The sequence below is a fragment of the Pseudopodoces humilis genome, chromosome 1, assembly GCF_049639895.1.
Source record: "Pseudopodoces humilis isolate 2021_Gansu_Grassland_sample_001 chromosome 1, ASM4963989v1, whole genome shotgun sequence".
In the NCBI taxonomy this organism is placed as follows: Eukaryota; Metazoa; Chordata; class Aves; order Passeriformes; family Paridae; genus Pseudopodoces; species Pseudopodoces humilis.
The window spans coordinates 52,317,034-52,341,796 of NC_142200.1; the positions used below are offsets into that span (position 1 = coordinate 52,317,034).

At 40.0% G+C, this 24,763-nt stretch overlaps 1 protein-coding gene and 1 non-coding gene across 5 annotated transcripts in view; one reads left to right on the plus strand and one right to left on the minus strand.

Moving 5' to 3' along the window:
* The first annotated feature begins 521 nt into the window (after positions 1–521).
* The window catches only part of CEP192 (centrosomal protein 192), a 58,651-nt gene continuing 34,409 nt past the window's right edge, over positions 522–24,763 (plus strand). For 3 of the 4 annotated variants that reach the window (XM_014257393.2, XM_005517282.3, XM_014257414.2), the window contains exons 1-19: positions 522–677; positions 1,051–1,284; positions 2,074–2,196; positions 3,714–3,868; positions 5,369–5,412; positions 6,720–6,852; positions 9,670–9,824; positions 10,928–11,068; positions 11,317–11,638; positions 11,946–12,086; positions 14,535–14,599; positions 14,681–14,872; positions 16,350–16,476; positions 16,596–16,726; positions 18,310–19,327; positions 19,436–19,559; positions 20,644–20,815; positions 22,111–23,011; positions 24,168–24,316. In XM_014257393.2, coding sequence (XP_014112868.2) covers positions 1,115–1,284; positions 2,074–2,196; positions 3,714–3,868; positions 5,369–5,412; positions 6,720–6,852; positions 9,670–9,824; positions 10,928–11,068; positions 11,317–11,638; positions 11,946–12,086; positions 14,535–14,599; positions 14,681–14,872; positions 16,350–16,476; positions 16,596–16,726; positions 18,310–19,327; positions 19,436–19,559; positions 20,644–20,815; positions 22,111–23,011; positions 24,168–24,316 — 4,263 coding nt within the window. In that variant the 5' untranslated portion in view covers positions 522–677; positions 1,051–1,114. The remainder of the gene's footprint in view (positions 678–1,050; positions 1,285–2,073; positions 2,197–3,713; positions 3,869–5,368; positions 5,413–6,719; positions 6,853–9,669; positions 9,825–10,927; positions 11,069–11,316; positions 11,639–11,945; positions 12,087–14,534; positions 14,600–14,680; positions 14,873–16,349; positions 16,477–16,595; positions 16,727–18,309; positions 19,328–19,435; positions 19,560–20,643; positions 20,816–22,110; positions 23,012–24,167; positions 24,317–24,763) is intronic. The other variant, XM_014257402.2, reaches the window with a different exon arrangement.
* TRNAF-GAA (transfer RNA phenylalanine (anticodon GAA)) lies at positions 7,863–7,935 on the minus strand. The gene has a single exon. It is a non-coding gene; the product is annotated as a tRNA-Phe (tRNA).

The following is a 24,763-nucleotide window of genomic DNA, read 5'->3' on the forward strand; positions in this document are numbered from 1 at the left end:
TTGGGGTTTTTTTTTTTTTTCATTCTTAGGTAGGACGGGGGTCAGCGGCCCTTTTCCTGGAAGACGCCGAGCTACTCACTGGTAGAGGAATCCAAGCCTGGCCGGCCTGAAGCAAAAACCTAAGACAAAACACACCGACGCCACCACCTCCACACCGCTCTCGTTGCCTCGGGAAACGCCCACTCCCCGTTCCCGCCTAACGGCCGCCGGGGGCGGGGCTGGGCGGTGCCGCGCGCGCACCGCCCAATCAGCGCCCCCGCCTCCCCGCCCCAAACCTCCTCCCCCCCCCGCCTCCCACCGTGGGCAGTGCCCGCCAATCGCCGGCTCCGCTTGGGGCGCTGCCATTGGCTGCGCGGGCGGGATCGCCGAAGTTTGGGTGGCGGGCGCGGCGCCGCCGCGCACGCGCCCCTGGCCGCGCGGGGGGCGGGCCGGCCGCGCGGCCGTTTCCGTTGCGCGCCAGGGGAGGGAGCGGTGGCCGCCTGGCCGCTGGGGGGCGCTGCGGCGGCGGCGCGGATCCCGAGTTTTGGCGGTCGGTCCGTCTGTCCGCCAGCGCTCCTGCTGCTCCTGGGACCCTCGGAAAGAGCAGAGCTCGTCTCCTCCTCCTGTTTGGGCGAAAAGGCGGTCGCCGGCTTCCAGCCTCTTCCCCCGTCGCCGAACTGCGCAGCGGAGCGTGGCCGGTGAGCAGCCGGAGCCTTCCCGCCGCGGCCCGTGGTCACACGGAGTTGGTATCGCCCCAGGTGCTCCCTGAGAGGCCGCGAAGGGAGGAAGGCGGGCTCGGACTGCCTCGGTGCGGGTGGCTTTACAGGCTAAATATAGGCTGGCACGTCTCGCAGCGGCGCTTCTGCGACTCGCAGGAGCACTGCTCTTTTTAGGCGCTCCAAGAGGGCTGTGAAAGCGTGTCCCCCAAAAGTCTTGGTGGGAGAGGACGGGGAATGGCTCTTGAGCGCTCTTGCGGTAAAGCGGGGTGATTGCCCAGGAGTTCTGGCAGTGATGTGCGGCTGAAACGCGTTGCCTTGTGTAAGTGTGAAGCTGTTTGAATGCTGCTTGCAGATACTGCCCGACCGGGGCTGATGGTGTTGCCGGGCCGAGTGCTGTTCCAGGCAGCGGGTGCAGGATGATGGAAGACTTCAGGAATATCGCCGACGAGACGTTCCCGAGCTACTTGGGCCATTCCTTGAACAGCAGCGCGAGTGTCGTCTTTGAGAATGTCACCGTCTCCTCCAACCCGGGGTTACCTGTGGCGGCCTCTACTGTTGCCAGGAGCCAAGCGGGCGGTGACAACAGGTGAGGGTCTCACTAAGTGCCGCTCAGTAATACAAGAAAACAGCTGAAGCATTTAACTCTGGACAGCAAAAATTAATTTCACAGATTACTTGGTCCGTGATAAAACTATTTAACAATCAGCGTCTCAGTAATCAGCAAACGTCTGTATTACCAGTGTAAAATTTGCATTTAATTTGTAACTAGTACAATAATTAACATTTACAAAAAATGCCCTTCACAAGTAATTTAATTTTTAGCCTGTAACGGCCAAGTCTCTTTTTGCTCAGCTCTTCAGCTGACTTATACTCAAGTTTGAAGTTGTGTAAAGAATAATATGTTTTTTACGTGTGTGTTCTCTGTTATCTGTTCTCTGACCTTACCTGAATCTGGCTCCTTTTAGAAAGCGTAAGAGCTACTGTTATGTATAAGAATTAAAACTTGCTCAGCAAGGAGTAGAGTAAAGAGTAGCAATTTGAAGCCTTTGCACTTAACTGCTGTCCTGTTACTTAACAACAAGTAAGATGAGACTTTAATACCCTGTCTTTCCAGAAGTGTGTGTTCCAGAAGGACATCACTAGCCACTAAAATCTGTAACGTGGTATTTCTCTAAAGAGCTCCAGAAGACTGGAGAGGAGCATTCAGGATACATATGTGTATCTGTAAAGACAGATTAGCTAAAATATTGAAGTAATTTAACTTACAGGAAATAAGTAGTCATCAATATGAGTCCCACCCCCCAGTTCTTTGGAAAACAGGAGGAGTGCATATTAGAATGACTCTGATGTGTGTTTTTTCACCCCACATTTACAGGCTTCCTGATGATTGTGCATCCTATTTGGAAGGGAAACATTCACCTCTATCAGCATCTCCTCTCAGCAGTCAGTCACATCCTGAGCCAGTGGAAAGATTTGCTCTCAGCTTTCATGATGACATGTAAGTGAGGTAGTTAAAATACAATTCTGTCCTAAAATGCAGATACCAGTAAGTTAGTATATAGATTTATACGTACTGTATGGCTGATTATGAGCTACTTCAGAGATGAAAACAAGAGCTTTTACTACTGGCTTGCAGTAACTGGAGACCTCAGCTGTGCATTGGCCTGTTAGCTTACAGTATTTGGCAGCCTGGGCAGCTTTTCCTACAAAAACAGCTCCTCCATGTTTTGTGAAGAGGGATAGTGCTAGGCCAGGTGCAAGCACCCTCTGCAGTGATTGATGCCACTTAGCCTGTGCAGCCCTACATGAGTAGCATCCTGCTGTTTGACTAATTGGACTTCATGTGCGTGACAGGAATGAATCTTCAGAAGGGACGTTTTCTAGACTGTGAGGTTTTGTTTTGTTGTCACACTAATAAAAAATGTCTTAAGCATGATTATTTAATTGACTTACCTGAATGTGGCATGTATTTACCTGGGTTGCTTTACATAATCTAGAATTAAGCTGATGTTTCTGGTTCATGTTGTGTGTGAATAGCATTTTACACTGATATAAATATGTTTTGAGTAAGTATGATGCAGTTTGCATACAGAAAGGAGCAACAGTTTCTATTAAATTTGCCTTCCTTGTAGCCTCAGTGATTGGTATTTCTTAGGAAATAATTAGTGTTAGTGACTTGAGAAAGCATTGCTGAGTGGTGGAAGTGTTGGAAGCTGTTGCATAGGTTATTCTAACCAAGGCCAGATGTGCTCCTGTTGTGAAAGAAGGCACTGTGTGCATTTCTCACTGATAAAATTGCACTCTAGGCAGTATGTCCCTATCAAAACGAAGAATATAAGATTTGTGAGGGAGTCAGAGTCTTGATTGTACTTAAGTAAGAAAACAAAACACAGAACATGGAATAGTTGTGTTTTTGACTTTCAAATGTTCGTTTCATTTATTAATTTAAAATATTGAAGCAAAAGCATGAAATTTTAGCATCTGGTATGATTAGTTTATAAGCCTGCATGGATGTTTTGTAAAACCAGAAGTGAAGAATAACTTTATTGCATAATTACAAAAGCTGTTGTTTAACTTCGTGCAATTTCAGTAATTTGTGTTCTTTATAATTTGTTCCCTTATTAAGTGTAACAAAAGACTTGGTGGTATTGTGGACTTGGTGAAATCTTGTCTAGTGTTTGACTTGTCTCAAATGGATCATGGAACTTGGCCAGAGTAGACCCTTTTATCCTTATACTTTTCTCTCTTTTTATGGAAATGAAAGAGAGGAACAAATAGGTAGAGAGGCATATTTTGCATGAAATTTCACTATTTGTTTCACAGTTTAGATTGTGAAACTGAAGTACTTATAATTTTCATATGTATTCTTTTATTATAAAATGACAAGTCTCTAGAATCTATCCTATATTGGGAACAACTGAGACAAAGAAATTGGAGAATTTGTCAAATCTTTATCATGAGAGATGATGGTCTATGTAGCTTACTGATTTTTAATTGAAATAATTTTCTTTCTAGGGAAATTGCTACACAGATTGAAGAGCCTCAGCCGCCTTGTGTTAATTTGAAAGAATCCCACTCAGTATATGGAGAGCAAGCTCAGAGTGTCATTGAGCATTCAAATTGCAGTCAAGGTACCTTACGTGAAGTTTTGCCTCTTGAGCGATTGGAAGGTATTAGATTTTGAGAAAAATAGTGTGCTTATTGTCACTGTAATTAGGTTTTTATGCTACAGATGTCTTCTTTTGACCCTTTCACTGTTTTATGGCAGATTATAAATAGGTTTTGAAAAGAAATCTCTTGGATTTGAGCAAACTGAAAACAGAGAGAGTTTGTGGTTGACATGTTCTTGGACTTTTCCTCAAAGTACAAAGCTATACAGCAATTTGGTGAAAATAATTTTTGCTATATTCTACCATAAATAGAATGCCAGTAGAAATCTGACTTAGTTCAAGGAACTTTGTGGAAGAAGTGTGTGTAGCTTGTTCTCTACCCCTTCTATATCAGTAAGGCTGCAAGGTTATGCTTAAACTAGTATCTCTTCTCTTGCCCTATTCCAGCCTTTAATAGAGACCTTTAATTGCTGCTGTAGGTGTTGGAAGCATACTCTCCTTGTGAGGTTATACATGAAAAAATAGCTTTGAATACTTGCTGTGAAAACTGTACTTTTTCTGAAGTCTGAGTAGGGTAGTGGAAGCAAAAGGATATTCCCAAACTTATTTTATTAGCATGGCTGCTGATATTAAGATTGCCTGAGGTTTTTACTAATACCAGTTCTGTGAATAAATTCTACTTGTCCCTTAAAATTCAGTAAATACAGTTAGTAAATATATACTTTTAGACTTTTCCAGTCTTTGAGTATTTGTATAGGTTTTTGTGAAGTATTAATAATTTTGACAGATAATGTGTTCAATTGGAAGGTACTGTGACCTGTAATATAAATAGAGCTTTATAAAAAGCCACTTCTAACAGGGAAGTGTTGGCTTCAGTCATTTGTTACTGTAGTCTTGAGGAAGTGGCAGTAACTGGCAACAAAATGGTGATACTTTGGAAAGCTGAGAAAGCTGAGACTGCCCAGTGTTTGGACTTGATAGTGGCCAGTCAGATTTAGTTACTTGATTTTAACTTGGAAATTGTTGTTTAGAAATTGCCTTTTATTCACACCTATTACTGAAGAATTACAAACCTTTTTTACTAAAATCTGAGTGTGCAGGTCTAAACTGTTCTCTGTCATGTGGGACTTGCAAGTGAATTATGTGTGGCTATAACACACAGACAAGTGGAAGCTGCTTAAAATGATCCAAAACAAAAATTGGTCCAGTAGGTGAAATGCAACAGTGAAACAGAACACTTGCTTCTCCTAATGCTAGTACAAACTGGGACTCCTTACTTTCTTGTGCTGCCTTGTGGAAATCCTTGAGCAGTAAATATATTTCATAGTTTTTAGAGTTCTAGCCCTGATGAAGCTCTGCCTTTTTAACAAGCTCCTTTAGATCATTGTCGTAAGAATGTGCAAGGTTTAGTGTTGTGGTAATCTGTATGTTTGGGTTATTTCTGTGGTGTACACCAAGACCTTCCACAGGCCCAGTTTAACCTTGGAGAATAGTCAGCACTTGTTATGTTCTCGTGTTATACTAATAAAATACTGCTTACACCACTTTCTTATGTTTCAGATTTGCCAACTGGAATGTGTTTTCTCCCAGACATTAAGAGCAAGGTAAAAGCTTTTTCAAATACAGTGAAATTAAATGATTTTCTGATATTAACCTTTTAATAGACTTAATTCTGTCAGAGGAGGAGGGAGGGAATGGAACTGTGTTTATTGTCTTATGTTGTGTATACCTTAAGTTTATGAAGGTGCTGGCATGACTCACTTTGCCTTCATTTTGAAGATCACTTAATTAGTACTGTGTGAGCATGACTATCTAATGTTCCTCAGTTGTGAAAAATGTTGTTTGCTCCTAGCCTCCACTGTCTTGTAATTCTTTGTCTGTGTAAGGACCTTGCATCTTATCCCAGTTGTAGTCTTAGTGAAGCATCTTATGAGGAATTTTTTGTAGTGCTTTTGGAAATTGAAGCAGACAATCCAGAGCTAGCAAATAGCTGTTGTTATTGACAGATAGGGTTATACTTCACCCGTTTTTATCTACTGTATTAGAGATGGTAAAGTTTTGGGCACAGAGATACAATGCAGACAGGAATGGGAAGTGTCCTGTTCCTTGTAGAAAACATGCATCAAGTTACAGCCAAATGCTGTCCAATACATACTCCTTAATGTGTCAGCTAGTATTTTGATTTGATTTTTGTAGGGGCCACAGTGGTCAGTGAGTTGCAGCTGAATGCTTGCAGGCTGTCTTCTGAAAACCATAATTAATTTTCCTTTCAAATTCTTTACTCTCTGAACTTGGACTTTTTTTTGCTGTGTGTCAAAGATGATCTGTTCACTACAAAGAAGGTGAAACTAAATCCATACCAGACATTGTCATGCTGTTTTTAAAAATTATTCAACTATAGAAAAGATAGAGTATTTGCTGTTAGCTAGAGTCAGCTGAAATACTACTTTTTGAGTAATTCAGTGTGCTCATTTGGAGAAGTTTTCAACGAAGGTTAGATCTGTGTGCACAATTTCTGAAGAAGCTCTGTTTTAGCAGCATGGGAAACTATTGAGAGATATCTTTGTACATTTAAGTTGGGATTGCAGCTCAATGAATAATGTAGGACATTTTTTCAAGTGTAAACTCTTTAATGCAACGTTTAAGCTCTTTATTTTGATGTCTCTTAAGTTTGGTATCCTTCAGATGCATTTTTACTGTTCTGCTTTTATGATTCCCGCGTTTCTTGAATGCATCCATTCTGGAAGTTAGCAGGCAAAGTCCATTGGAACTAGAGTGTTTCCTGAGATAATTAAAAATGTGTGTGCAGAATTTTGCAATATTATTAACCTCATTCATTGTTTTTTATTAACTGAATTCATACAATAGTTAGTGATTTCTAGAAACATTTCTTTATGGGTGCTTTTCACAGGTTGGTCCATCTGAACCTTCTGAAAAGCTGATAGATGGTGCTATCTCAAGTGTTCATCTTAGCAATAGCCTTTCAAGTTTTTTGGAGAATGAAAAACTCTCATCTCTTCTAAGCTCGGATGAAGATTCCGCTGGTAGGTGTCTTTATAGCTCTTGGTAGTTGAGTCTATAGTTCTGAATCTGTTATTGCATGCTTGAGTAGAAGGATTTTGTTTTATTCAAGTATTTAATATCGGATTGTGCTTGATGAAAAAGTAGTGTAACAATATTAAAGAAAATTGTTATTTGGAGAGCTGACTATTTCTAAATTGTAACAGGAGTAGGCATCTATGGAATTTGTCAGACAAGAATGCAATTGGAATTTTAATCTAAAATATTAAATAACAGTTCTCAGTTACTGTGAATCAAAGATATAGGTGGCAGCATGGGCATTGATTTAATAAAGTGGTAACTACCTACATTTTCAGTATGGGCTAGTACATATAAAATTCTGTGGTGAAGAGCACACCCATGCTGCCTCGGAATGAAGTGTAGCGACCCGGTTCGTGAGTGACACGACGGCTAAACTTACAGGCCTGTCGAGCTAATCACATGTGAACACCAATGTGGTGGACGGTGAAGAGCGTTTATTTCCGGTGTGCAAGGTTTTATATGACCGAGATATGATGACATCATCACTGTGACATTATGGGTTATAGAACTTTGGAGAAAGAGGGGCCCTATCTTCCCGTACAGCGCGAGATCTTCCGATCGGCGTTCCCTATCTCACCACATCATCTCCCCCCCTCTCCATGAACAGAACTTTACAACTGAATGACTTATGTAATTAACAACAAACCGTGAACTTGTTAGTAATGAACGTGAAACGAAACCGTGGTGTGTTAGTACGAACTATCAGGCAAACTTAGGTTAACTGTCTCTGTTCTAAATATAAAATGTCTATCTTATCTAAATGGGTTTTTATAAACTGGGCTAACTTATTAAGGAGACAAGGACCAAAAATAAGTATGAACACAACAACGGTAACTGGTCCTGCTAATGTGGAAACAAGGGTAATAATCCATGGGGATTGGTTGAACATTGAACTAAACCAGTTCTGCTGAGAGCGTTGCTGGCTACGTTGTTCAAGTCTTTGTTGTAGCTCTGTTGAAACTCGGGATTGAACCAGGGACCTTTAGATCTTCAATCTAACGCTCTCACAACTGAGCTATTTCGGCTGCCTTCTGTTGGACCAGTCTGTCTTGTAGCTCAGCCACGACGTCTTGCACAACTCTAGCGCGATTCGCGCAGAAGAAGCGCTCTTCCTTCACGGCGACACAGAGGTGTTTTCGCCGCATGATCCGAAGGCTGAGATTTCGCTTGCCCTGGAAAACAACTTCGGAGAGAGAGGAGACCGACCCCTCTAGAAGGGACAGTTTACTGCGGTTGCAAACCCATGCTGTGGGCTCGTCATTTGACCGCCTGCTCTGACCGGTGTCTGGGTCAGTGCCGGAAGTTGACTGACTCGAGGTTTTCAGGCTGCGGTGTGTTTTTGTTGGGCTCCGCCCCTTGCTCCTCTCCCCGGCGCCATTTTGCGGCGCGTACGGCGGAGGCCTTTCCCCGACATCTCCAGGGCCCGCGGTGTCGGGCGCGCCCCGCGACTCCGCGGCATCGGTACCCCCCGGTGGCAAAGTGTGTTCCTCGGCCAAACCCTCATTAGAGCCGGGCAGGCGGGACGGCAGCTCGGGTCGCCCGTCATCATTAGATGGCCAGTTAGAATTGGTGGGGCAGTCAATGAATGTGGTCTGAGTGGCAGCTCCTACCCCCACCCATGGTGTAACTCTTAAACAGTTTTGAGCTGCCTTCCAAGTTTCTTGTTCCTGAAGCGCTTTTTGCAGCCCTTGCGTAACTCTCGCCCAGCTTTTAAGGCACTTGCTGGACTTGAAGCACAACACGTCATTCGTGAGCACCGCAGTCCACCTAACCCAGCAATCTGGGAGAATAATATCTACGGGATCATCGATAACACATGATTCTAGTAATCTGACAACCATGCATTCAAAATCCTTTGATTTGCAGTCTATACCCCACTGCTTATGCAGTTGTGAAACTACCTTGCTGAGCGACTGCATCTTGGCGGTACGGGAGCGTCCTCCCCGCTGGAGTCGGTCCTGCCGCTCCAGCCTTCCCTCAGCGTCCGGCGAGACTCCCGAAATCCAGCCGCTAGAACCCGTGTATCAGGGAGCGGTCCCGCGTTTCGGCACCACTCACCCATGCAGTTAAAAAGGACCTTTACTTGAGTTTGAATTCAGCTCTCTTTAGATGCTGCATGTGGGGGATGGCGCCCAAGTTGGAAGTCCAGTTTACCTGCAGGCATAAAAGTGAGAACATGAGTTCTGTATTACCAAGAGTTTTGAACTTTCTGTGCCCTTCCAGTGGCTGCTGCAGAAGGACAAACATGCTCTTCATTAATGCGGCTAACTTTGCCCATGACATGAAGGATGACGGGGCATGTTCTTGGATGTACCAGTGAGGAAGGCAGAGTGATCAGTAGGTTTACTGTTGTGAGATGAAGTACTCTTGCAATAAAGTAGGGCTACTGCATTTCTCCCATGGCATCTACATGTCTTGAATGTCTTTTGAAGTTGTTTTGTACTTTCTTGTTGCATAACTTCACTTGAGAGTTAAGCATATAAGAATTATGTTAATAGTTTGCTGAATCAAAATAATGTGGGTTTTTTTTCCACTCAAGAGGATAGTTACTTTTAATTGCCCTTTGAGAATTAGGTAGCTGGTAGCTGGAAATACTTGCCTATTCAGGGTTCCAGTACTGGTGAAGCTAACTGGTCTTTTTATTTTTATCATGCAATTCAGTATTCAGTGTAAATTATGGAATTGTTCTGATAGTATGTCAGGTGATATATCAGTATGTCTGTTAAAAGCGAAAAGAATATTTTCTTCTCTTTTCATAGATGATGATATTGATGATGAAGAATTCTTTGATAACCAATTAGAAGCGTATTTTGAGCAGCTGATACAACCAGAAATGGTGACAAGAGACACCAACCTGCAGAAACTCTCAGAATGCTGTGCAGCACTGAAGCTTTCTGAAAATGTCTTACAACAAGTAGGTTTAAAGTTCAAAGCTCAGCATGCCTACTGGCTCTTAAACATGTTAAACTTTCAGTGGTTGTATTGGTATTCTTAAACAGAGATAGTTTTAACTGTTTTTTTGGTTTCATTTTTTTGTTTCTATAGCTTTTAAAACAACATGCTGTCATTTCTCTTTCATCATATGAGTTTATAAATAATCTTTTTAATCATCTTTTTTTTTTTCCCATCTTGGATACCCATGTCCAAGGTGTTATTAAGTGTATAGCAACACAGAGACTTGTCTTTCCAGGAGAGTCAATAATTCTCTTAAATAATTGGTAAATGTGTGGAAGTTAAATGTAGGGCAGCAGCAGGCTGGCTTTGCCTTTGAGCAACAGTTAGCTCCATTCCAAAGAGGCTGCCAGGGATTAAGTGCCTTTCCATTTTCTTGGCTTTGCAGCAATCGATGTGATCCGGGCAGTCGCATGCTTGACCAGAGTGGAAAAGTATGATTGATTTAAACAGTTAAACTGCAGCTTCTGAAATTTCAGAAATTTCCCAACTGACATCAGAGTTTCCAAGCTGTGTGGGAAGTGATGTTAACCCTTTACAAGTTGTCTGGACTGGCTGCAATTTGTTGTAGCAGTTCATGAAGGAAGGGATAAGTGGTTTTAAGAGAGAGAATAACAGAGCTCTGTCCTCAGGGTTTCTCTGTGCAGGATGTCCCTGCTTCAGTGCCTTGTAGATAGACAGTAGGGTAGGTAAAAAGGGCTCTGAGTATGATTTGGAGCCCTCATCCAACAATGTGTCGGCCAGAAGGGAAAGAGAAGTGACACAGTACCCATGTTAAAGGAAATGAGAGGATGTAGTAGGAATAAGAAGAGATCTTCCTATCTTCTTGCTGAGTATGCCCTTGCAGGCACATCCATGGATTGGCATAGGAACTACTGTCCTTGGTGGTGGAGGCTAACTAGAGGTGCTGGCCATGGCAGTGTCATAGGAGTGAACAAGTATCATTAATCTCTTTTCTACTAGAGAATTTTTTAAAATTCTAAAAGGCCCTGTAGTATTATTTTTTTTTCCCTTCTGTATATCTATTCTAGTGGAACCTAAATATTTTATATTTTTTATTTAAAGGAGAACTTTGAGGGTTCTGTCAGCTATGGGGCTGTGACTGGAATAGACTCTGGAAATGCTAGTGACGAAGATTCACAAAATGAAAGCATAACTGGATGTCCTGTGCAAAGAGAAATGCTGCCCAGAGCAGCACAGCAAATGGTATGAAATTTCCATTTAAATTCCTATTATTCATGTGGAGTAAGACTGTAGAAAATGATGGTAATGTGTTAGAAAACTTGTTAGATTTTTAGCTGAGCACCCAACCTTCCTTTACAAAAAATTAATACCACTTTGGTTTTAGGCCTATTTTTCAAACATAGCTTGGACTATTTTGTATCTAGAACTTTTAATGCATGTAGTTAATAACTGTGCTTCTGACACTTTTCAAATGATTATTGTTTTCAAAGAATTCCATGACTGCTGGGGATGTGCTGGATTCCCACACAGCTGCTGAGCTGCAGTTAGATTCCCTGTATCTCCAGTGCATGGACAGCCGTAAAGCTGATGTCTCTGATGTCCGTCCAAACCAAGAAGTAGAGTCCTCTGTCTGTCAGGCTGCTTCTGCTGACAGAGAAGTGGTACACACAGCAAGAGGATTTTTGGGACATGACACCAGTCCTGAAGTTCTCAGGGCAGATGCAACTCAATGTAAAGTTGGTCTTCCTGATACTTACCTGTCTCCAGCTGGGGAGAGCTGTGAGAACTTAAGTTTATCTACAACAGACAAAGGTAGGATGCTTTACATACAACCTATCTTTACTTTAAACCTGTCTATGCAATTGTGACCATAGTCTGTTGCATGGAAAAAGAAATAAAATTGTGAGCTAGACATTTTTATTTAGTTGTAAGAGTTGGTAGTAAAAAACAATGTAGCATGCACTAATTCTCACTTGCTTTTGTTTTCAGATACACTAATTGTGGTATGTTGCGCTTAAGTTTTACTTATTTGCTGATGAAATGAATTTAAGTTTGCAGCAACTTTTGCCATATCCTTTTTTATTTTATTCTGTAATGTAACATTTGATGTATCTTTTAGGTGATCTACCACACAGCATTGTCTATCAAAATGAGGAGGGCAAATGGGTGACGGATCTTGCATATTATACTGCATTTGATGAAGAACAAGATTTAAATATATCTGAAGATGATAAAAGAAATGAGGAGTTCATTTCTGGTTGTATGTAATCATCTTTTTTAGTTAATTCTTGTTGTCTGTAGTAATGTTAAGTAAACTTTCTTCCTTTTTATTTTCATTCCAACAAATTAGTATTTGGTGTTGCAAAGCCTCTAGGTTTTAGATACTATAAATTATTTGAAAGCTGATGCTGATGGTAGTCTGTAGTGATATTATATCACTATCTATAGTTCATAGCTTCTTTCTGTGTTTCCTACTCTTCCCATGAAGAGTGTTTTAAAACAAAACAAAAGCATTCTAACATTTGTCATTGCTACCTATTGTATGAATTAAAGCAATTCCTCTCATTTCCACAGTTTTTCCTTTGGACTTCAAAGATTGTTACCATTTCTTGCAAGCAAAGGAGAAGAAGAGTAATTTTGAGTTGCATGTTGCTTATAAGAGAGGAAATAGTTATCAATGAGGAAAAATCAAATGGAATGTGAATACAGTGTCAAAATTTGAGAGACTTGAAAGTCTTGAATTGGCTAGCTGCTGATTTTTTTTGTGAAGTCCCTTGGGAGAGTCTTGGTGCTGAAAAATGCTACTGGTACTAAAAAATGTTGGAGCATATTGAGGGACTTTGGGACTCTCATCTTTCCTTGAATTCCAGGCTTTTTGAACCTCTGTTTACTTAAAAAGTTGTTTATTATCCTTAAACTCTGTCAGACTGATCTTCATGAGAGTCTGTGTATTTGTCATACAGGCTTGGATAAAGCACATGTAGTGCCATAGACAGATTGATTCCTTAGCACCAAAATGTCATTTGCTCATCTGTTTCGTAAGAGATTCAAGCAGTGTATGCAACAGCATTTCTCCTAATCTCTTCTAGTTTCTAAAGCGGATAAGTAGATGGGCTAATTGTATTCTCAAGATGTCCATGGTCCACTCAAGGTTCTTCTTTCTTTCCAAGTGAATCCTGTCTAACACTGTTAATTTTTAATGAGTGATCAAACAGGCTTGACTGGTGAAATAATGTTTTTCAACACTGTACTGATTTTCGGACAGTTCAAGTAAATTTGGGAGATGCTTTCCAATCTACTATGTCATTAACGTAGAACTCTTTGATGATTTTTCAAAATCTACTGTATTTCAGATACCTTTAGTCTTAAACTTGAGTTGTTGAGTGATTAGAATATTTGACTGTTGTAAATTTTTCCAAGGCTACTTAGGTTTTCCACCTGATAGATTTTTAAACACTTCTGCTTGCAAGTCAGTGGGCTTTCCTCTTTGCATGGTAGATGATAACACACTGACAGATTAACCATGTAACCATACAACCATGTGGTTGGCATTTTCCTGGCTGCTGGTCTGCTTGTCTGTCTGCAGTGGTGTTTGACAGCTGAAGACACTTTATTTGTGAGAACAGAAAGGACATGTTACATCTGATTCTTTGGATTCTCATGACATGTCTCTCAACAAACTGTGCACACAGTGTGTTCTTGTATGGAATAGTGCAGGAGTGCTCACTTGACAGTGTTGGGTGCTTCAGAAAGTCTCTGGAGAATGTAGGGCTCATGTAGAAGATAAAGAGCTGCTGGTGACCGAGAGTTCAACTGGATATAGCAGTGTGTCACTGATAGTGCCGGGGTGCCTTTAGGAGATGAGCTTGGATTACTCAATCAAGAAGTATTCCAACTTTGTTTCTTTCCTCAGCGTATGTATTATGGGAAATATAACTTCTCATGAGTAATTTTATGGACAGTGGCACTCACAAGTTTGTATCCATTCTTGGCTTTTGCCCTGTGCCCTCTATGCCTAGGGATGCTCTGTGTAGAAGGCCATGTATTTTTTAAGTTTTGGTGAGCTTAAGGATATGTTAGCATTGCAGTCATGTTGGTGGTAGAGTAATTCTTGATCAGTTTTTCACAACATTTTGGTGAAGGGATTCTTAAGTGTTAGTTTTTCTGTAGATAGTAATTGTGAAAATACTACAGGCATTTGAGTTCAGAAGTAAGATTGAGTTATTTGGCCTGTTAATTTGCATGGGTTTTTCATGAATTGGTACAAGCCAGTGTCTTTCTTTTGCTCCAATTCAAAGGTACCACCCTGATGGGACAAATTTTCAACCCCAAATATAGTAAAGATTTGATCCAAGTTAGCCGTATGATGCTTGGTTCTGGCTAGTATGGATATCATAACCTGTAAAAAGTTATGGTTTAGCTTGGGACTAAGGCTGTTAGAAACTTTCTTTATTCACCACTAAGTTAATCAGATAAATGCTGATTTTACTTTGGCTTCTAAAGATTCAGCAAGTACTCCTTTCTAATTTCATATAGCTTTTCTCACCAAAATGGGATTGAATAACTCCTGGAGTGTCCCAGACTGTCTCAGGTCTAGAATTATATGTGCAATAACTTTCCCTCAAATTGAGTTAAATGATGACAAATAGTAATGACAATGTTTAGTAACTTTTGCCTTATTTTAATAAATGTTCTCTTTGGTTTTAAGCTGAAGCAGCAGCTATGATTGCACAAGACCAGGAAGAATTTGAGAAAGCACACAGGCTTCTGCAGGTAACTAATGACCTCAATGTAAACAAAATAGTTTTCTAATTTATTTACAAGTTGCAACTTCTGCAATCTCTTTGTCTGCAGGCAGGAAAGGTAGGCAGTCCCAATGCATCTGAATTAGCAAATACTTCATGGAAATCTGTTAATAGCTTCATTCTGCCGGGAACATCTGATCTTCATAAAGATGCCAGCTATTTACGTTTGTCTTTGGGGGAGTTCTTTGGTCAAAGATCCGAAGCTCTTGGATGTCTTGGTGGAGGCAGTGGTGTGAAACGGGTATGTATCTAAATGTTAATATTGAGAAACGAGGAAATGATAAGACAAGCAACAACTAGCACTAGTTTTGTTATTTTGTAACCAGTTCATAGATGTAATTTTCTTAGTTGATTTAGGAAGTCAATTCTCTGTGTTACAGGCGTGGTTTGACTGGTTTCCTACTGGAATTTCTGATGTGAAGTGCTGGCTGGTGTTATTGTTGAATGTTGAACTTTGCCTTTTGGTCAGGGACTAATTATGTGTAGGATTAGAAGGAGAGAAGTACACCATATAAAGGAGGCGTATTGAAGGTCCCAGCAAATTATCCACACAGTTGAGTGAAATGCTGCTCCGACAAGAGTATTTGAACAGTGAGGGTATCTCTGAATGACTATTGATAGTTGATGTGCTATTTGGGCAATGCCCAACTTCAGGAAAAGTGTAATCATCTAAATTTTGACTTACTGACGTCTGTATTCTTCTTGCATCTGTTGGATACTTGGCCCTTCCTTCTTCTGCTGTTGGTAGACAGGATCTCATCTGTGTTTCAGACCAAATAAAAAGGTGGGGAAGTATGTGCAATGGGAAGAAGTCACACATGCTTGTGTAATTCACTTGTGTCGTGAGGGATTGTTGGATTTGGCAGAGTTAGAGTCTGTTCTAAGCATTCCAAGGCTTAGTGGCAGACCATGCCTCCAAGCAGAGATAATGTGAGCCTATGTACTTTATTTATTTATTTTGGGAAACTGTCCCTTCACTTGGGATAGAGTTAGTTTTCTTTGTAGCAGTTAGGACAGTGCTGTGTTTTGGATTTAGTATGGGAATTATGTTGATAACACACTGATGTTTTCGTTGTTGCTAAGTAGTACTTACCCTAAATCAAGGACTTTCCAGTGTCTCATGCTCTGCCAGTGGAGCAGGTGCACAAGAAGCTCAGAGGGAACGGGGCCAGGACAGCTGACCCCAACTGACTAAATGGATATTCTGGATCATAGAACATCCTGCTCAGTCTATAAACTGGGGGGAGTTGGCTGGCAGCCATGGATCGCTGTTCAGGGACAGGCTGGGTATTGGTCTGTGGCCAGTGAGCAATTGTGTTGTGCACCACTTATTTCTCCCTCTTTTATTCCCCTCTCCTTCCTTTTCATTACCAGTATTATATCTTGTGTCAGTTATTAAACTTTTTATCTCAACCCGTAAGGTTTACATGTTCTTTCCAATTCTTTCTGTCGGGAGGAGTTGGGATATGAACAAACAGCTGTGTCACTAGCTGGGGTTCAGCCATGCCAGTAGTTAGTTTATTTTATGTGTGTATGGGAAATGCAGTGTATGTGTTTAGATTAGGTATTTGCAATGCTAGGAGGCACACGTTATTTCTTAGTGGTATGAGAGATATACCCAGCAAGCACTGCAGGCCGAAACTGCTTTGCAAGTGCATTGAGCCTGTTTGTTAATTATTAAATTTACTCATGCTGTATTCTGGGGTATTTTTTTATAGCCGTCTTTTGGTTACTATATTACGTCCCCGAAGAAAAGGCAGCCTGTTTCTTTGCTAACGCGATCTGATTCATCAGGAGGTGACACCAGCCAAGAGATATCACAGTTGTCTGACGAGGTGTTTTCAGGTAGTTATGGAACAGCTCTTTTTTTCTATAGGGCATTAAGGGAGCATGTGTATTACAAGAAATGCAGGTTTTTAGACAACTTCCTTACTGTAAATTAATTTTTTTGTTGTTGTTGTTAGGTGACTTAGAAGCACAAACAAGAAAACATGCAAATTTTACCAACTCTGAAGGTTCAGGGCATATGGTCGATACTGCTGCTGAAGTACATGAAAATATTAATACACAAGCTGCTACCAAAAGTAAAGCAAAGGTATTTCTCTTGTATTTTTCTTTAAAGTGCAACTATGAACTGAAACAAAATTTGAATTACTCCAATTATTATTGTTTCTTTAAATACAGCTAAATTTGGACTTTCATATCAGCTCACTGCTTTTTATATTGATCATTTGAATCCTAGTAGGTGCCCCTGTTTCTTAGGATAGTTTCATTAGAATGGCATGATCCTGTAGTAAGTCAGGTGTTACTATCACCATCTCATTTTCCTTTTTCTTCTAACTTCACTTTTGGAATTACTCAGTCTGTCAGCGCATAGTTTTTCAGAGACTCAAGTTTCTGAATTTCAGCTATGTCTTCCCCTTCTATTGTTTTAATGAAACAACTGACCTTTAGCATTAGAGTAAAATCTTTTAGTTGATGGAATTTGAGGATTTGAATGTGGTGCAAGCCTGAAAAAACTGTCTTTCTAGTTTGGCAGTCCTTGATACCTACCTTTCCTGCCTGTGTCACCTCCCTAAGTCTGCTGGCAGAGCTCCTAATGCAGGCCAGGATGCTGTTGAGCTTCTTTGCCTGGCTTGTGGTCAACTTCCTGTCTACCAGGACCCTCAATTCCTTTTCTGCCAAGCTGCTTTCCAGCTGGTTGGCCCAGGGCCTGTACAGGGGCCTGGGGTTATTCCTCCTTAGGTGCTGGTCTTGGCATTTCCCTTTGAACTTCTCAGCCCATCTTTCGGTCCTGTTGAGGTCCTTCTGAATGACAGCTGATTCTTCTGACATATCAGCCACACCTCTCAGTTTCGTATGATGATGGAACTTGCTGAAGGTGCACTCTGCCTGATCATCCACATCATTAATGAAATTGTTGAACAGTACTGGCCCCTGTCTTGATCCCCAGGATACTCTACCAGTGAGTGACTGGCCTCCTGATGAACTTGGTGCTGCTGATCTGCCCTTTGAGCCTGGCAATTCAGCTTGTTTTCAGTCTAGTCATGGTGTACATGTCTGCTCCATGCTTTGTCTGTCTTTTAATGAGGTTTTTGTGAAGTCATGCATGCATATCTACAGGAGGACAGGTGTTTCCAATTCTGAGTCTGTCCATCTGAGAGAGACAGAAGGAAATTGGATTCTGGACATAACTGTCTACCTACTTCACACACTTTGCTAAGAATAGCCAATGTGAAAACTAAAGAAGAAATCAGACTTGATTGATAGAAAAAGCTGTAGGAATAGCTGTGTCCTCTCTGAAGAGATTTAGTGCAGATGATTTAATGTAGATGATTGGTCATGGTAACTTCTCTGCTGTTTGTCCCTGATAGGATTTTACTCCCAGTTCTTTCAACTGCACTAAATAAAGCATTTTCAGATTTTTAAAGTTTCACAGGAACTAAGGCTTCCTAGTAGGCAATACTTACTTAATCTAGAAAAGCCTTTGTGAAGTGGACTTAAAAAATCAGGAAAATGAGAATAATGTCTATTTCAGTGTTCTTTCTAGATAGGTGCTTAAAAATGTGTCAGTGAAGAATGTTAATATATTGCCATATCCTGAATTGCAAACAAGAAACAAAACTTTAAACAAAAATTTTCTTACTGTGGTGCTTAACTCATTTTGTTTTATTGTAGGATGGAATTCATAAAGGCAAGTCTGAAGATAGCTTGTCTAATCATTCTGATTCTGTCTTGAGTATCAGTACAATTGCAAATGCTATTGCTAATGCTTCCTCCAGTGCTGAACCTTCCCAGCTAGCTGCTATGATGATGGCACTCTCCAATAAAAGTAAAAGAACATGTGTCCTTCCTGGCGTTGTTAAAGAGGCTGAACTCTCTGCTAATGAGATATTATCCAGCAATGAGGAAAATAGTGCATTTGACATGGAAAAATACCTCAAAAAAACAGATGAGAACAGATGTGAAAGTGAATACGAGAGTGTTGTGAAACATGAAGCATCTGTCCAGAACCTTACATCTGATACCTTTTTACTGGGTAAAGATAAACATAAGGATGCTCTTGCAGAAGACTTGATGAATAATCATAGCGAACAGCAAGGTATAGAGAAGCAATTGCTTGATTATCTTAATGAAGAAAGTGAGAGTCAGAATTTTTCTAGTCTGTCTGGTATTCCCCACCATGGAGACGTAATTGCAGATAATGTTCAATATTCAGAAAAGTTGTCAGATTTGGTAAATAATAAACATTTACAATCAATGGATGCTGATATTAGATCAGAGACACTTAAGGGTAGTGAAGCCCACACGTGTGGAATTCTCTCAGCAGCAAAAATGGAAGTGGCGCAGAGAAATCTGCTTGCTTACCAATACAGCAATCTCACTAATACATGTAGTATAGGGGAAGATAGAGAAACAGTAGATCAAGCAGAAAATGCTGTTCCTGAACCATGTAATGATTTGGTGAAGGGAAGTGCAGGAAATATTCCATCCTTCAGCAACTTAAAACCTGCCAAGCAATCTAGTAAATATGTCTCAGTAAGTTCTACAACAGCCCAGCCTGTGCAGAAATTGAACGAAGATGAGAGGAAGCAAAATATAGAGAAGAGAAACAAGGATGCCACTACTCCTCATGGTGGGAATGCAAAACATGTAACTTTCGAGAATCTCTCCCCAACTTTCCAGAGTAGTACTGGTAAGTAAACCTATATCAATGCAATTAGTTGTTGAAAAGGCTTTTCTTGAAGTAAACTTGTTTCCTGTCCATGAATAAATATGGTGCTTAAATTTTTTTTTTTGGCAGAGCATAAACCCATTCTACCTGAATGTGACTTAACTCTGGAGGGTGAGCAGTGTAGCTTCAGGCCTTCAACTTCGCCTCTGATTCACTCTTCTCCTAGTGAGACTTCTGGAACAGCGTTTTCAGGGTAAGTTTCTTGGTGTAGGTTATAAGAGGATTATTGAGAGATCCTGTGTTAGTTTGAATGTTGACTATGATCTAGATTTATAGAAGATTTTTGTTAGGCTAAGACTTCATTATACACTAAGATGGACATTCTATAGACAAATGAAAATGTGTTTTTTAAACTTAGAAGTATTTAGCTTCATTTGGTTCACTGGTTTGTATCATTACTTGCTGTGGGAGAGGGTGGGTAGAAGTATTTGTATTGCTTTTGACTATTTTGTATTTTGATATATACTCATGTCCAAGGTTTAAAGTTTCCTTAGCAACTGAAAGAACGATGTTTCTTAAATCAGCTCCCATAACAGTAAGTGTCTTAAGATTGCAACTAAGTTAATTCTGTAGTCTTAAACACAAATGTGGCTAGTAGCTTATGGTTGTGTGCAGTCTCATAAGAAGATGAGGCAGCTGATTTCCCTGACTTAGCTTTTAAGTTCATTATTTAGTATTTAACTACAGTTTTTGATTTGTATGTGTTATTAGAATTACATGCTGTCTGGCATTACTCAGAAATTATAATGTGCAGGAGTAGTTGTATTTTTGCAGGCATGTTATATAACTGTTAGGATTTCCAGTTAAAGTGACTTTACCTGTTGTCATGTTAGCTTTTCTTGTTGAGCAAAGTGCTGAGACATCCTGTGTTTTCAGGTATTTGAAATTAAGGGAATCTCAGCAGTGAATAGGAAGCTAATGTGTAATGCCTGAGAGGTTAAATGATGTCATTATGCTTTTTAATTTAGTTAGATACAAGTATATTGATTCACCTCTTTAAATAAGTTGTGTTGTTTCTGTGGCCTTAGCATCTGAGTTCAGTTGTGGAACTCCGATGCTTTACCTATATGGATTTATATGGAATGAAAATGTGTGTTATGTACACCAAAGCCAGAACTTGCAAAGGTTGAGAGCTGATTTCTCATTTCTACTGACTGCATTTAACACAACAGCTAATTAAGTTGACTTTTAGAAAAGTGCAGCTAATATGTAACATTTTCTGAGGGCAGCATTAAAAATATATATTTTAATACTGGCATGTTTTGAATCTTTTTCAGATCTGAAATGGATTTTACTTGCCCATCACATTGTCAGGAATCTCCTTGCAAAGAAAATGTTCTACCTCAGTCTGTTCACTCAAGTCCAAGCATGAGCAGGTTAACCTATGTCTCTGCATCTGGCAGTACCCATAAGAACTCAGCAGTGATACATAATCCAGGGACACACTGGGTAAGAAAGGCAAAACCACACTTCCCCTTTGCCCCTAAACCAAAATTTCTAGGTCAAAGTAGTTCTAAAGTAGAAAAGCCTTAAGGGTTTTCAAACAGTAGGATATGCTGTGCATAGGGAAAAAAGTTATTCTTCTTCTTTTCAGAAGTTTTTTTTCCTTCCGAGTTCTTCAGAAATTTGAGTTTTGGTGTCAGCTGTGCCAAATGCACACAGTCTAATAAATGCAAACATAGTAAAACAATTAAAGAACTAAGAACTTTTTCAAAAGTTAAAGTTGGTGTATTTTTTATTTTCATTTTTTTTCCATAATTTCTCATTAAGTCATTCTATTCTTGGAATGTGGAGTAGCATTTTGCAGGATCTATATTGCTTTCATCACACCTGAGGCTCTCTTGTTCAGCTTCAGCTGTTAAGAGAATACTTTCCCTGGTTTGTTTTTTTTCCTGGAGAAATGTTTATAAATACATAATGTAGCTTGTACTACTTTTTTCAGGTCTGAAACTGTGTTTTTTTTACCTCTGACAGTCATTCTGACTTTTTTTACGGGTTTAGAAAAGAATGTACACTGAGGGTGGAATTTGTGTTCAGACTTGCAGTCTTACGCTGATTAAAATAATTGGCAGTCTTTTATCTGAATTTATGCTTTCCTTGGAATCTGGAATCTCTGTTACGTCTTCCCCCCCTTCCAAAGTGTGTGCAATTGCGGATGGAACTTTGAAAAACAGACAGATAAACCTGAAGAACCTTTCTGACTTTACATGCATGTCTGTGTAAATATGAGTGCTCATTCCAGCTATACCATACCTGTCAAAATGGCAGGTCTCTGGACTTGAATGATTTCTGTGTGAGCGCACAAAGAAAATGTGTGTATCAGTGCATTTTCATGCATCTCAAATCCTTTTTGGTTAGTGATTTGGTTCAAGGTCATTCAGTTTTGTTTTGTTTTTTTGAAATCTGGCTAGTATGTCTGGTGTGTTATCAATGCTGTTTTGAACACCAGTCTAAAAACACAGCACCACAGAGAGTGCTGTGAAGAAAATCACCTCCATCTCAGCCAGACCCAGTAGAATGTGTCTTTAGGATAGCAGACAGGTTGAAGCTGCAGGTTTTGTTTTTCACGGTGAAGAATCACAAAAGTAAAACTTCAGACAAGACAAGCTTGATTATTTATATTGGATGGCAATACCAGTAATGATTCGACACGAAAGTTGCCTGAACAGGCAGCACTAGAATTAGGTGTGTCTTATGTACCCTATCGCTTTTTTAAAATACTGCATGTTATATTTGTTTACTAGGATGAAAATGCTGGTGGACTGAGCACAACAATAATTCAGGCCAGCCCAATTCCTCCACAGGAACAATCAAAAGAAAATCTAGAAGACCACTCATGTCAAAAAAATAGAAAAGAAGCAGTATTTAGTATGGACCAGAAACAAGGCGAAAATGAACTTTCTGGTCTTCAAAGAAAACCTCATAATGTACTGGACCAAGAACTGGCTAAAGATGGTTTTCTGAAGAATGAAAAGCAGCTTCCATTTATTCATTCGAATGTACTGGCAAATCATGAAGGGCTAGACCATGTTAAATCAGCTTTGCCAAGTAAACTCTGCACCTTTCAGCCACTTTCTGTCAATGCTGATGCACAAGAAGTGTGTCAGGATCAAACAAACAAAGCACAGAGACAAGGATTACCATCTCTGAATATATTACCTGTTTATCCTGGATTAAACACCTGTTTGCCATGCAATCAAAACTCATCAGGTGAACAGTGTGTTCATACATCAACTGTTAAATCCCATGTCACTACCTCTGAGAGTCAAGCAATTTCTTCTTCTGTCCCCGCCTTGCTTACAGGGCATTCGCTTGCAGCAACTGCATTTGCACAACAGCATTTGGGAACTATACAACCTACAGGAAATGCAGTTCCATCTCAGTGTCCTGGCTGCAGCTCTGCAGGTTTTGGCTTTTCATCTGGGCATCCTTGTTCTGGGATTCCAGCAGGACATGTTGAGAATCCACTTACGTTAGGAATTCCTTTAGGTCCAAATATTGGTCCTGGCTTTTTGGGTGCAGCTTCACTTTATAATCCACACTCCACTTCATGGAATAATAATATCTTAAATATAAAACCATGTCCTGGACAACCTTTTGGAGCTGGCAGAAGTGGGTGGGAGTTGTCAAAGTCACCTGGTAGTGGTAAGTGTGTTTTTTAAAGTGTATTTGAAATACAGCTGTGGACAGGAATGGTGATAGTGATGTTGCTTATGTTATAGTAAATAAAATTAAGATGGTACTAAGTGTAACTGCAATTATTGTTCATGCAAACCCTATTACTAGTTTTCCTTGTTCAGTGTTGGTCTCTGAATTCAGTGTCTATTCTTATAGCTCCCCTAATGGTCTTAAAAAACATTTCTCATAATTTAGAAGAATTTCAGCATTATTCAGTATTAAATAGCTTTGTGTTTGTGTGAAGGATCTAGAGCTACCTTTCGTAGGAGGAAGAAAAATCTTAGCTGCAGCTGAAACTAGGCAAGACAAGTCATGCTCTTGAATTTCCATTGTATTTTATCTGGAAAACAGAGGGCATTTCTATTTCCAGCCTAATTTGGTATTAGCAGTCAGTGAAGGCCAAAGCTCTTAAGAAGTTTGAACCCCGTGGAGGGTTGAAACTGTTTGCTGGTTATGAAGGGAAAGACAAGCTGTCAAATGTCTTCTTTCCTTTCTGTTTTTACCCAGTATCTAGAGTAAATGCTAACCTAGCCATCACAAATTACTATTTAATTTTAGAAACTTGTTTTAACTTACAATCTTGTTAGTTATTTTTTGCTATACCTTTTTTTTTCTGGCTAATTCTTTCTGCCTAAATGACAAGCTAGTAAGGTTGAAGACTTGAATCTGTGACAGTTTAGAGCTTGTTTACTGACTGTTCCAAATCATTGGGATGCACTTCTTAGTGCATTTTAAAATAGTGAAATACTCTTTACCTATTTTTATACTAACAAGATTTTGTAATAGTAATGTTCAAATTTTCTCAGTTGGGCTAGTACTGATTAAATTGTGACCACTGAGTATTTCATATCAGGTGTATATATACACATTTTGTTTGTCTGTATGGAATGTGCTATTTCCATAAGTATTTGTTTTTGTGACAGTAGAATTTCAAGATGCAAATTAGAAATGATCAAAATTTCAAATTTCATGCCTGTGGAAAATGTACTTATGAGAACTGTTGTCAAACCTTTCCTTGCCATAATGAAGCATTTGTCAGATGAGATCATAAACTTGGTGGCAGCCTGAGTGCTGATTTGCTTCTGAGTACCTGTAACTAACAGGAGCGTATTTTCTTCCAAAGGACATATAAAAGTACCAGAGGAACTGAAGTTCTCTAATGCCTGTTGTGTGGGAATTGCATCACAGACAGTTCTTAGCATTTATAATCCAACTGACCGGTGGTTGCAGGTCAACATTGGAATACTCAGTGTTTCAATTAATGGGGAAAAGGTAGGAGATTTTTTTTTTTTTTTCATAAAGCTGAATAATACTGTAATCTTACCAGATATCTTATGTAAAATTAAGGCCCTCTTTACAGATTTGTAGTTTTTTCCCTGCTTTATAGTTAATATGCATAAAAGCAATGCTACTTTCTTTAGCCAGGCCACTTGACAAATTTGTGAGGTAAATGCCACACGAGGTGATTGATCTGTAGAATTGTTTTGTGTGCATGAAGTGTGGAAGGTTTGAGTTTATGGGTTATTCATTCCCACTTCTGTGTATGCAAGAAGTGTTAGCCCTAGGCCAGAAAACATTCATGCTGAGGAATGTTACTGCTAAAACATTTTTGGCAGTTTGCTCCTCTTTTTCTTGAAATCAGGAGATCCTGAGTGATGGAGAATGAGAAATACTTGGAGTAGGCTTCAAACTAGATGGGTTGTACTGTGTGTTGTAGGT